Raw genomic sequence first — 12463 nt, 5'->3', positions numbered from 1 at the left:
TGATGTCATCCTCTGAACTGTTGATGTGGTGCTGTGATGTCATCCTCTGAACTGTTGATGTGGTGCTGTGATGTCATCCTCTGAACTGTTGATGTGGTGCTGTGATGTCATCCTCTCTGAACTGTTGATGTGGTGCTGTGATGTCATCCTCTCTGAACTGTTGATGTGGTGCTGTGATGTCATCCTCTGAACTGTTGATGTGGTGCTGTGATGTCATCCTGTCTGAACTGTTGATGTGGTGCTGTGATGTCATCCTCTGAACTGTTGATGTGGTGCTGTGATGTCATCCTCTCTGAACTGTTGATGTGGTGCTGTGATGTCATCCTCTCTGCACTGTTCATGTGGTGCTGTGATGTCACCCTCCTCTCTCGAGTTCTACAATGTGTACATGTGTACTCTCATGAGTGACTCAACCTTCCATGAAATAGCAGCATCACTTCATAGTATGTTGTTGTTGTTTGATATACATGTGCAGTAGCTGGGTGGTTAGAGCACCAGACTTGCAGTCCTGGGAGCCTGTGTTCAAACTGGTGTTGTGTCTGGAGGGTTAGGGGCTGAGATTTAGTCCTATCTCCAGGGTTCAAATCGGTGTTGTGTCTGGTGGGTTAGGGGCTGAGATTTAGTCCTGTCCCCAGGGTCAGCTTATGTGCAGACCTGTAAGTGCCTGAAGCCCCTTCATGTCTATACACATGCAGAGCATCCAACACATTTCACATCCTGTAATGAATGCCAGTGTTCAGTGGCTTACAGAAACATGAACATATCCGACATGCACTCCCTAAGAAGTGGAGTATGGCTAGCTGTGGTGTATGAACGGCCATGCACATAAAAACACACTGGTAGATGCAAGTTAAAGTTGGAGTTGCAGCCCATAAACGAGAGAAATTTCTTAAGTGCCATCAAAGGCACACAGAAGGGAGGTAATGTACTGAGGGAGGTCACTCACTTTAGCTACCTTAGGTTTCTCTGCCTGAGACATTGCAGACACTCTGACTTAGTTTGCACCGGACAAGAATCAGACACCTGCTGGAGTCGGCACCAATGGGTCACAGTGTGCATGCTGGATTAAACATGATTTTAGGGTAACAATTCTTTTTCTAGAAATGTCTGATGACTGACTCAGTGACTGTGTACACACTGTGTTGAGTTTCAGTTTCAGTTTCACTTTCTCAAGGAGGCGTCACTGCGTTCGGACAAATCCATACACGCTACACCACATCTGTTGAGCAGATGCCTGACCAGCAGCATAACCCAACGCGCTTAGTCAGGCCTTGAGTGCATGCTTACATATTTGTGTACCTATGAAAGTGGATTTCATTTTACGTAATTTCGCCAGAGGACAACACTCTCGTTGCCATGGGTTCTTTTTCAGTGCGCCAAGTGCGTGCTGCACACGGGACCTCGGTTTATCGTCTCATCCGAAAGACTAGACGCTCAGTTTGATTTTCCAGTCAAACTTAGGAGAAAGGGCGAGAGCGGGATTCGAACCCACACCCTCACGGACTCTGTGTATTGGCAGCTGAGCGTCTTAACCATTCTGCCACCTTCCTCCGTAAGAGTGCCAACCACCGGATTTTCCGTGCCGAAACCCGGTGTTGAACTAGCAGTAAGTGTAATGACTGTGTACACACTGTATTGAACTAACAGTAAGTGTAATGACTGTGTACACACTGTGCTGAACTAGCAGTAAGTGTAATGAATGTGCTGAACTAGCAGTAAGTGTAATGACTGTACAGACTGTGCTGAACTAGCAGTAAGTGTAATGACTGTGTGCAGACTGTGCTGAACTAGCAGTAAGTGTAATGAATGTGCTGAACTAGCAGTAAGTGTAATGACTGTGTGCTGAACTAGCAGTAAGTGTAATGACTGTGTGCAGACTGTGCTGAACTAGCAGTAAGTGTAATGACTGTGTACACACTGTGCTGAACTAGCAGTAAGTGTAATGACTGTGTGCAGACTGTGCTGAACTAGCAGTAAGTGTAATGACTGTGTGCAGACTGTGCTGAACTAGCAGTAAGTGTAATGACTGTGTGCACACTGTGCTGAACTAGCAGTAAGTGTAATGACTGTGTGCACACTGTGCTGAACTAGCAGTAAATGTAATGACTGTGCTGAACTAGCAGTAAGTGTAATGACTGTACAGACTGTGCTGAACTAGCAGTAAGTGTAATGACTCTGTGCAGACTGTGCTGAACTAGCAGTAAGTGTAATGACTCTGTGCAGACTGTGCTGAACTAGCAGTAAGTGTAATGACTGTGTGCTGAACTAGCAGTAAGTGTAATGACTGTGTGCAGACTGTGTGCTGAACTAGCAGTAAGTGTAATGACTGTGTGCTGAACTAGCAGTAAGTGTAATGACTGTGTGCAGACTGTGCTGAACTAGCAGTAAGTGTAATGACTGTGTGCTGAACTAGCAGTAAGTGTAATGACTGTGTGCAGACTGTGTGCTGAACTAGCAGTAAGTGTAATGACTGTGTACAGACTGCTAAACTAGCAGTAAGTGTAATGACTGTGTGCACACTGTGTGCTGAACTAGCAGTAAGTGTAATGACTGTGTGCAGACTGTGCTGACCTAGCAGTAAGTGTACTGACTGTGTGCAGACTGTGCTGACCTAGCAGTAAGTGTACTGACTGTGTGCAGACTGTGCTGAACTAGCAGTAAGTGTAATGACTGTGTGCACACTGTGTGCTGACCTAGCAGTAAGTGTAATGACTGTGTGCAGACTGTGCTGAACTAGCAGTAAGTGTAATGACTGTGTGCACACTGTGTGCTGACCTAGCAGTAAGTGTAATGACTGTGTGCAGACTGTGCTGAACTAGCAGTAAGTGTGATGACTGTGTACAGACTGTGCTGAACTAGCAGTAAGTGTAATGACTGTGTGCAGACTGTGCTGAACTAGCAGTAAGTGTAATGACTGTGTGCTGAACTAGCAGTTAGTGTAATGACTGTGTGCTGAACTAGCAGTAAGTGTAATGACTGTGTACAGACTGTGCTGAACTAGCAGTAAGTGTAATGACTGTGTGCAGACTGTGCTGAACTAGCAATAAGTGTAATGACTGTGCGCACACTGTGCTGAACTAGCAGTAAGTGTAATGACTGTGTGCAGACTGTGCTGAACTAGCAGTAAGTGTAATGACTGTGTGCACACTGTGCTGAACTAGCAGTAAGTGTAATGAATGTGCTGAACTAGCAGTAAGTGTAATGACTGTGTGCTGAACTAGCAGTAAGTGTAATGACTGTGTGCAGACTGTGCTGAACTAGCAGTAAGTGTAATGACTGTGCGCACACTGTGCTGAACTAGCAGTAAGTGTAATGACTGTGTGCAGACTGTGCTGAACTAGCAGTAAGTGTTATGACTGTGTGCAGACTGTGCTGAACTAGCAGTAAGTGTAATGACTCTGTGCACACTGTGCTGAACTAGCAGTAAGTGTAATGACTGTTTACACACTGTGTTGAACTAGCAGTAAGTGTAATGACTGTGTGCTGAACTAGCAGTAAGTGTAATGACTGTGTGCTGAACTAGCAGTAAGTGTAATGACTGTGTGCAGACTGTGCTGAACTAGCAGTAAGTGTAATGACTGTGTACAGACTGTGCTGAACTAGCAGTAAGTGTAATGACTGTGTGCACACTGTGCTGAACTAGCAGTAAGTGTAATGACTGTGTACACACTGTGCTGAACTAGCAGTAAGTGTAATGACTGTGTGCACACTGTGCTGAACTAGCAGTAAGTGTAATGAATGTGCTGAACTAGCAGTAAGTGTAATGACTGTGTGCAGACTGTGCTGAACTAGCAGTAAGTGTAATGACTGTGTGCAGACTGTGCTGAACTAGCAGTAAGTGTAATGACTGTGTACACACTGTGCTGAACGAGCAGTAAGTGTAATGAATGTGCTGAACTAGCAGTAAGTGTAATGACTGTACAGACTGTGCTGAACTAGCAGTAAGTGTAATGACTGTGTGCAGACTGTGCTGAACTAGCAGTAAGTGTAATGACTGTGTACACACTGTGCTGAACTAGCAGTAAGTGTAATGAATGTGCTGAACTAGCAGTAAGTGTAATGAATGTGCTGAACTAGCAGTAAGTGTAATGACTGTACAGACTGTGCTGAACTAGCAGTAAGTGTAATGACTGTGTGCACACTGTGCTGAACTAGCAGTAAATGTAATGACTGTGCTGAACTAGCAGTAAGTGTAATGACTGTACAGACTGTGCTGAACTAGCAGTAAGTGTAATGACTGTGTGCAGACTGTGCTGAACTAGCAATAAGTGTAATGACTGTGTACACACTGTGCTGAACGAGCAGTAAGTGTAATGAATGTGCTGAACTAGCAGTAAGTGTAATGACTGTGTGCACACTGTGCTGAACTAGCAGTAAGTGTAATGACTGTGTGCTGAACTAGCAGTAAGTGTAATGACTGTGTACAGACTGTGCTGAACTAGCAATAAACTTAACTTCATTGGTTACCCATCCAGTATAGAATTCAATGCCAACTGGCCATATTGGCTCAGCGCCACTTTGAAGAATCTCTCCCTTCCTACTAATCAACTGTCCTTTATACTTAACCCTTTCTCGCTCTCCCAGGTCTTCCACTGAAAAGCTTCTTTGAGTCCCCATAACCTCTTTAAAGACAACTTTGCCCTCTACTGAAGTCATCATGTAGTGTCTGTGGGTGGGTGTTTGTGTGTGCATGGGCATGTGTATGTGTTGTATTTTTATGTGCAGAAGTATGTTATTATGCACTATTGTGTATACATGTGTTGTTTCATGTAATTTGTAAGATGCTTAGAGCCCATTACATTGGGAGTTTTAACCATATAAGTACTAGCTATTATTATTATTATAATGATTATTAAGGGTAGTGACTGGCTGTGTGCAGACTCTGCTGAACAAACAGCCTAACCCGATGTACCTGGCGTCCATCATTCCTGGCTACCTGGTGCTGGTGGTGTGCGGGGTCATGGCCTTCTTCGTGGCTGGTGGCTCCCTCTACAACATCCGCGCTGCCTTTATCTGCCGCAAGGGGCGGTACGAGATTGATTGAGGCTGACATTGATTGAGGCTGTCACTTAATTGATTGAGGCTGACATTGATTGAGGCAGTCATTGATTGAGGCTGTCACTTAATTGATTGAGGCTGACATTGATTGAGGCTGTCACTTACTGGAAGATTGATTGAGGCTGACATTGATTGAGGCTGTCACTTACTGGAAGATTGATTGAGGCGTTGACTAACCTGACAACAGGACAACAGTGTTCAAAGTGGCTGCATGTGAATGAAAGTTTGGTGGCATGGGAATCAGTGTGTGTGTGAAGAGATACTGGGGTGGTTGAACTGCTTGTGGGACTCCCTTTCTCTCTCTTTTTCTTCTCCATAATTATTTTAATAGTTTGGTGTTTTTTTTGGTTTCTGTTGTTGTTGTTTTTTTTTTGGGGGGGGGTTGCTGTTCACTTGGTGAATCAGTTTGTATAAATCCGGGAAGTGATTAGCAATTGATATGCCAATAAAAAGAATGGCTGCTGAGTCTATGAAAACACCAAATGAAGAAAGTTTATAAAAACTGTGGATTGTAAAATAAGGCTCACTGAGTCTTATTTTAGATCTAAAACCCACAGTTTTACAGACTTTCTCCATTTGGTGATCAGCAATAGCTTGCATAAAAAACCTCTGGCACCCCCATTGTTTGTGTAGGATGGCTGCCTGTGGCTTTTATATTTTAGTGTAGGTCCATACAGGTTCTGAGCACTTTGATTTTTCCTGTAAAGATATATATATATATATATATTATATGAACATGTGTAATGTATAGTAACAGTAGTTATGTGGTCTTTGTGAGAAAGGGAGCAGTAATGGGCCGAGTGGTTAGAGCAGTAGACATCATTTCATGAGGTCTGTGATCAAGTCTGGGCAATACCTATGAGTGGGGTTGTTGGTTTTTGTTTTTTTCGGGTGGGGGGTTGGGGGTGATTGGGTTTTTTAATTATCTCAGGTTGGCAGTGGCAGACCTGTTTGAGTTGATGGCGTGTATATGGCTACAGAGAGATCAGAGACTTGTGTGAAGGATGTTGTCATCTGTGTGGGTGTTCAGTGGTTTGGAAAACAACAGCAGACCCAGTATACACCCTCCCATCTCCCTTGTATTGAAACATGGCTGCCAAAACAAGATTTTATAAAGTCATGCCTGTAAAAGCGCACCTATTGAGTAACAGAGTTAGGGCCTTTGTGCACAGTAATGGTCTGTGTGTGAGAGTATCTGTTTTGAAAGTATTGATATTTATTGAAGACGAGTTCCAAACAACTGCCCGTAATGTCGTTAATTAGTATTGAATATTCTCTGAACCCTGTAGAGGAAGTTTTGGAGTCAGAGCCCTTGAACACAGAAGTTGTCTATGTGTTAGAGTGACTGTTAAAGAAATTTCTTTTATTGGCGAAGAGTTCCAAACAACTGCCTGTAATGTCGTTAATTAGTATTGAATATTCTCTGAACCCTGTAGAGGAAGTTTTGGAGTCAGAGCCCTTGAACACAGAAGTTGTCTATGTGTTAGAGTGACCGTGTTAAAGAAATTTCTTTTATTGGCGAAGAGTTCCAAACAAACGTCTGTAATGTAAACGTGATTTATTGTCAGAACTTCAGCCCTCCCTTATGTTCATGTTCAAATTTGATGTTATTCTGTTATTCACTGTGAAGGCGTCGTGTGTATCAGGGTTTTTTTATGGTGTAAAAACATGCTTTGCTTCAGTGTCCATTGTGTTGTGACATGTCTGGCTTGAGTGGTGTGGTCAGTGTTTGTCATCGTGTTTCATATTCAGTTGCAGTGGTCTTTGCATGTTTGAGGAACACCAAGGCTGATGTTCAAAAACTTCTTTCTCTGCTCATCACACCATCTCTTTCACTTCTTTCTCTGCTCATCTCACCATCTCTTTCACTTCTTTCTCTGCTCATCTCACCATCTCTTTCACTTCTTTCTCTGCTCATCTCACCATCTCTTTCACTTCTTTCTCTGCTCATCTCACCATCTCTTTCACTTCTTTCTCTGCTCATCTCACCATCTCTTTTGCACACAAACTTAAACAACAGCATGACTGAAGACACACACACAGACACACACACACACACACAAACACACACACACACTCAGATGTAATTATCAGCATGACTGAAGAGACACACACACACAGATGTAATTATCAGCATGTCTGAAGAGACACACACACACAGATGTAATTATCAGCATGTCTGAAGACACACACACACACAGATGTAATTATCAGCATGTCTGAAGACACACACACACACAGATGTAATTATCAGCATGTCTGAAGACACACACACACACAGATGTAATTATCAGCATGACTGAAGAGACACACACACACAGATGTAATTATCAGCATGTCTGAAGACACATACACACACAGATGTAATTATCAGCATGTCTGAAGACACACACACAGAGATGTAATTATCAGCATGTCTGAAGAGACACACACAGATGTAATTATCAGCATGACTGAAGACACACACACAGAGATGTAATTATCAGCATGTCTGAAGACACACACACACAGATGTAATTATCAGCATGTCTGAAGAGACACACGACGTAATTATCAGCATGTCTGAAGAGACACACAGATGTAATTATCAGCATGTCTGAAGAGACACACACAGATGTAATTATCAGCATGTCTGAAGAGACACACACACACAGATGTAATTATCAGCATGTCTGAAGACACACACACACACAGATGTAATTATCAGCATGTCTGAAGAGACACACGATGTAATTATCAGCATGTCTGAAGAGACACACACACACAGATGTAATTATCAGCATGTCTGAAGAGACACACACACACACACACAGATGTAATTATCAGCATGTCTGAAGAGACACACACACACAGATGTAATTATCAGCATGACTGAAGACACACACACACACACACACACACACAGATGTAATTATCAGCATGACTGAAGATACACACACACACACACACACACACACTCACAGATGTAATTATCAGCATGACTGAAGAGACACAGGTGTACACATCAGCCTGACAGAAGAGACAGGTGTACACATCAGCATGACAGAAGAGACAGGTGTACACATCAGCATGACTGAAGAGACACAGGTGTACACATCAGCCTGACAGAAGAGACAGGTGTACACATCAGCATGACAGAAGAGACACAGGTGTACACATCAGCATGACAGAAGAGACAGGTGAACACATCAGCACGACAGAAGAGACAGGTGTACACATCAGCATGACAGAAGAGACACAGGTGAACACATCAGTATGACAGAAGAGACAGGTGTACACATCAGTATGACAAGAGACACAGGTGTACACATCAGCATGACAGAAGAGACAGGTGTACACATCAGTATGACAAGAGACACAGGTGTACACATCAGTATGACAGAAGAGACACAGGTGAACACATCAGTATGACAGAAGAGACACAGGTGTACACATCAGTATGACAGAAGAGACACAGGTGTACACATCAGCATGACAGAAGAGACAGGTGTACACATCAGTACGACAGAAGAGACAGGTGTACACATCAGTATGACAGAAGAGACAGGTGTACACATCAGCATGACAGAAGAGACAGGTGTACACATCAGCATGACAGAAGAGACACAGGTGTACACATCAGCATGACAGAAGAGACACAGGTGTACACATCAGCATGACAGAAGAGACACAGGTGTACACATCAGCATGACAGAAGAGACACAGGTGTACACATCAGCATGACAGAAGACACAGGTGTACACATCAGCATGACAGAAGACACAGGTGTACACATCAGCATGACAGAAGACACAGGTGAACACATCAGCATGACAGAAGAGACACAGGTGTACACATCAGTATGACAGAAGAGACACAGGTGTACACATCAGTATGACAGAAGAGACACAGGTGTACACATCAGTATGACAGAAGAGACACAGGTGTACACATCAGTATGACAGAAGAGACACAGGTGTACACATCAGTATGACAGAAGAGACTCAAGCTGACTGTCCACACCTGTAGGTCATGTCATGGAAGTCAGTGAGTGCTTGGAACAGGATGCTGGTTTCTTTAACACAGCACTGTGGACGCAGGGAGTTAGAGTTAGTCAAGGCAGCAAAACACAGTGAGGAGGGCAGGCCAGGATCGCCCACATCAACAGCTGGCCTCACAATCCCTCTTCAAGAGAGCCAAGTGTAAAAGAGTGACGTTGGCTCCTGCACACTTAGATGATAACACATGTTGTATGGCCACATCAAGTTGTTGTGTTTTGGGTGGATAGAAAGAAGGCCATTGTGTGTGCTAGGTGGTTAGAAAGAAGGCCATTGTGTGTGCTAGGTGGTTAGAAAGAAGGCCATTGTGTGTGCTAGGTGGTTAGAAAGAAGGCCATTGTGTGTGCTAGGTGGTTAGAAAGAAGGCCATTGTGTGTGCTAGGGTGGTTAGAAAGAAGGCCATTCTGTGTGCTAGGTGGTTAGAAAGAAGGCCATTGTGTGTGCTAGGTGGTTAGAAAGAAGGCCATTCTGTGTGCTAGGTGGTTAGAAAGGAGGCCATTGTGTGTGCTAGGTGGTTAGAAAGAAGGCCATTGTGTGTGCTAGGTGGTTAGAAAGGAGGCCATTCTGTGTGCTGGGTGGTTAGAAAGAAGAAAGGAGGCCATTGTGTGTGCTAGGTGGTTAGAAAGGAGGCCATTGTGTGTGCTAGGTGGTTAGAAAGGAGGCCGTTGTGGGATGGTACGGGCCCCAACAGGGTGCTGTGTTTCTGTGTGCAGGGCCAGCGGACAGTCAGAGCAGTGAACAGAAACACTGTTTTCTCTTGCCACAGTGCTGCCACTGCCACCCACTTTCACAACACGGCATGCTGTGTGCATGACTCAGTGTTCCACTTTCACTACACTCAGTATGTTGGGGTGTTCATAGCATGCTGTGTGCATGACTCAGTGTTCCACTTTCACTACACTCAGTATCTTGGGGTGTTCATAGCGCGCTGTGTGCATGACTCAGTGTTCCACTTTCACTACACTCAGTATGTTGGGGTGTTCATAGCATGCTGTGTGCATGACTCAGTGTTCCACTTTCACTACACTCAGTATGTTGGGGTGTTCGTAGCATGCTGTGTGCATGACTCAGTGTTCCACTTTCACTACACTCAGTATGTTGGGGTGTTCATAGCATGCTGTGTGCATGACTCAGTGTTCCACTTTCACTACACTCAGTATGTTGGGGTGTTCATAGCGCGCTGTGTGCCTGACTCAGTATGTTGGGGTGTTCATAGCATGCTGTGTGCATGACTCAGTGTTCCACTTTCACTACACTCAGTATGTTGGGGTGTTCATAGCGCGCTGTGTGCATGACTCAGTGTTCCACTTTCACTATACTCAGTATGTTGGGTGTTCATAGCGCGCTGTGTGCATGACTCAGTGTTCCACTTTCACTACACTCAGTATGTTGGGTGTTCATAGCATGCTGTGTGCATGACTCAGTGTTCCACTTTCACTACACTCAGTATGTTGGGGTGTTCATAGCGCGCTGTGTGCATGACTCAGTGTTCCACTTTCACTACACTCAGTATGTTGGGGTGTTCATAGCACGCTGTGTGCATGACTCAGTGTTCCACTTTCACTACACTCAGTATGTTGGGGTGTTCATAGCGCGCTGTGTGCATGACTCAGTATGTTGGGGTATTCATAGCATGCTGTGTGCCTGACTCAGTATGTTGAGGTGTTCATAGCGTGCTGTGTGCATGGCTTAGTATGTTGAGGTGTTCATAGCGTGCTGTGTGCCTGACTCAGTATGTTGAGGTGTTCATAGCGTGCTGTGTGCCTGACTCAGTATGTTGAGGTATTCATAGCGTGCTGTATGCATGGCTCAGTATGTTGAAGTGTTCATGGCGTGCTGTGTGCCTGACTCAGTATGTTGAGGTGTTCTTAGCGTGCCGTGTGCCTGACTCAGTATGTTGAGGTGTTCATGGCGTGCTGTGTGCCTGACTCAGTATGTTGAGGTGTTCATAGCACGCTGTGTGCATGACTCAGTATGTTGAGGTGTTCATAGCGTGCTGTGTGCATGACTCAGTATCCCACTTTCACAACACTATGTTGAGGTGTTCATAGCATACTATGTGCCTGACTCTGTATGTTGAGGTGTTCATAGCGTGCTGTGTGCATGACTCAGTATGTTGAGGTGTTCATAGCGTGCTGTGTGCATGACTCAGTATCCCACTTTCACAACACTATGTTGAGGTGTTCATAGCATACTATGTGCCTGACTCTGTATGTTGAGGTGTTCATAGCGTGCTGTGTGCATGACTCAGTATGTTGAGGTGTTCATAGCGTGCTGTGTGCATGACTCAGTATCCCACTTTCACAACACTATGTTGAGGTGTTCATAGCGCGCTGTGTGCATGACTCAGTATCCCACTTTCACAACACTATGTTGAGGTGTTCATAGCGCGCTGTGTGCATGACTCAGTATCCCACTTTCACAACACTCAGCATTGAGGTGTTCATAGCGCACTGTGTGCATGACTCAGTATCCCACTTTCACAACACTCAGCATTGAGGTGTTCATAGCATGCTGTGTGCATGACTCAGTATCCCACTTTCACAACACTCAGCATTGAGGTGTTCATAGCATGCTGTGTGCATGACTCAGCATCCCACTTTCACAACACTCAGCATTGAGGTGTTCATAGCATGCTGTGTGCATGACTCAGTATCCCACTTTCACAACACTCAGCATTGAGGTGTTCATAGCGCGCTGTGTGCATGACTCGGCATCCCACTTTCACAACACTCAGCATTGAGGTGTTCATAGCATGCTGTGTGCATGACTCAGTATTCCATTTGAAGAATGAAATACTGAGTGTAATGAAAGAGAGTTGTCATATATGCTGTTGTTAGCAGTTGGTTCTTTTTTTTTCTTTTCTTTTTTTCCTTTTTGGATATGTATATGTCTATGTATAAAAATTAAAAAAAATTAAAGCAAGAACAATGTTGAGTAATTTATCTTTATCCCATTGTTATTTTCTGTATTAAGTTTATAGACCTGTATTTCTGATGGGGCCAAGATGTTGAGATGTGTGACTTGTGACAAATGTTGTCATTTTTTATTTACCTCATTGTTTTAAAAGATGTTTGATGTTTTGCTGTCGTGTGTGTGTGCACCAGATTTCTCTCTTTGCCACTCTCTCTCTCTCTCTCTCTCTCTCTCTCTCCACCCAACCTGTGGTTACATGAAAATCTTATGTTAAAAGAAAAGTAAGAATATTTCACTGGTGTAATCATCTTTTTTAAAAATTAATCTCTAGTCTTTTGTAAATTATGTTGCTTGTATGAAAACTTGTGGAAAAAAAAGGTAAATAAAAAATCTGAATAATTCAGCGTGTTTTATTTTTCCTCATTTAAAAAGTTGTTGATGAAAGGTGACTG

General features: G+C 43.8%; 1 protein-coding gene across 9 annotated transcripts in view; it reads left to right on the top strand.

The window, feature by feature from the left end:
• The window catches only part of LOC143301258 (gamma-secretase subunit Aph-1-like), a 30902-nt gene extending 19079 nt beyond the window's left edge, over window positions 1–11823 (top strand). Inside the window, exons 7-9 of one of the 9 annotated variants that reach the window (XR_013057751.1) lie at window positions 4880–5028; window positions 9809–11077; window positions 11177–11823. Coding sequence is in view for 3 of the 9 variants with exons in the window: in XM_076615405.1 (XP_076471520.1) it covers window positions 4880–5028; window positions 9809–9833 (174 nt within the window). In the remaining 6 variants the exon portion in view is untranslated. Of the gene's footprint in view, window positions 1–4879; window positions 5062–5098; window positions 6371–9808 lie in introns of those variants that run through there. The other 8 variants (XR_013057752.1, XR_013057756.1, XR_013057754.1 and 5 more) reach the window with 8 other exon arrangements.
• Window positions 11824–12463: the final 640 nt, after the last annotated feature.

This window comes from Babylonia areolata, chromosome 27 (genome assembly GCF_041734735.1).
Source record: "Babylonia areolata isolate BAREFJ2019XMU chromosome 27, ASM4173473v1, whole genome shotgun sequence".
NCBI classification, from domain to species: Eukaryota; Metazoa; Mollusca; class Gastropoda; order Neogastropoda; family Buccinidae; genus Babylonia; species Babylonia areolata.
The sequence above is the reverse complement of the archived record's forward strand: the minus strand, read 5'-3'. Positions and strand labels throughout refer to the sequence as shown.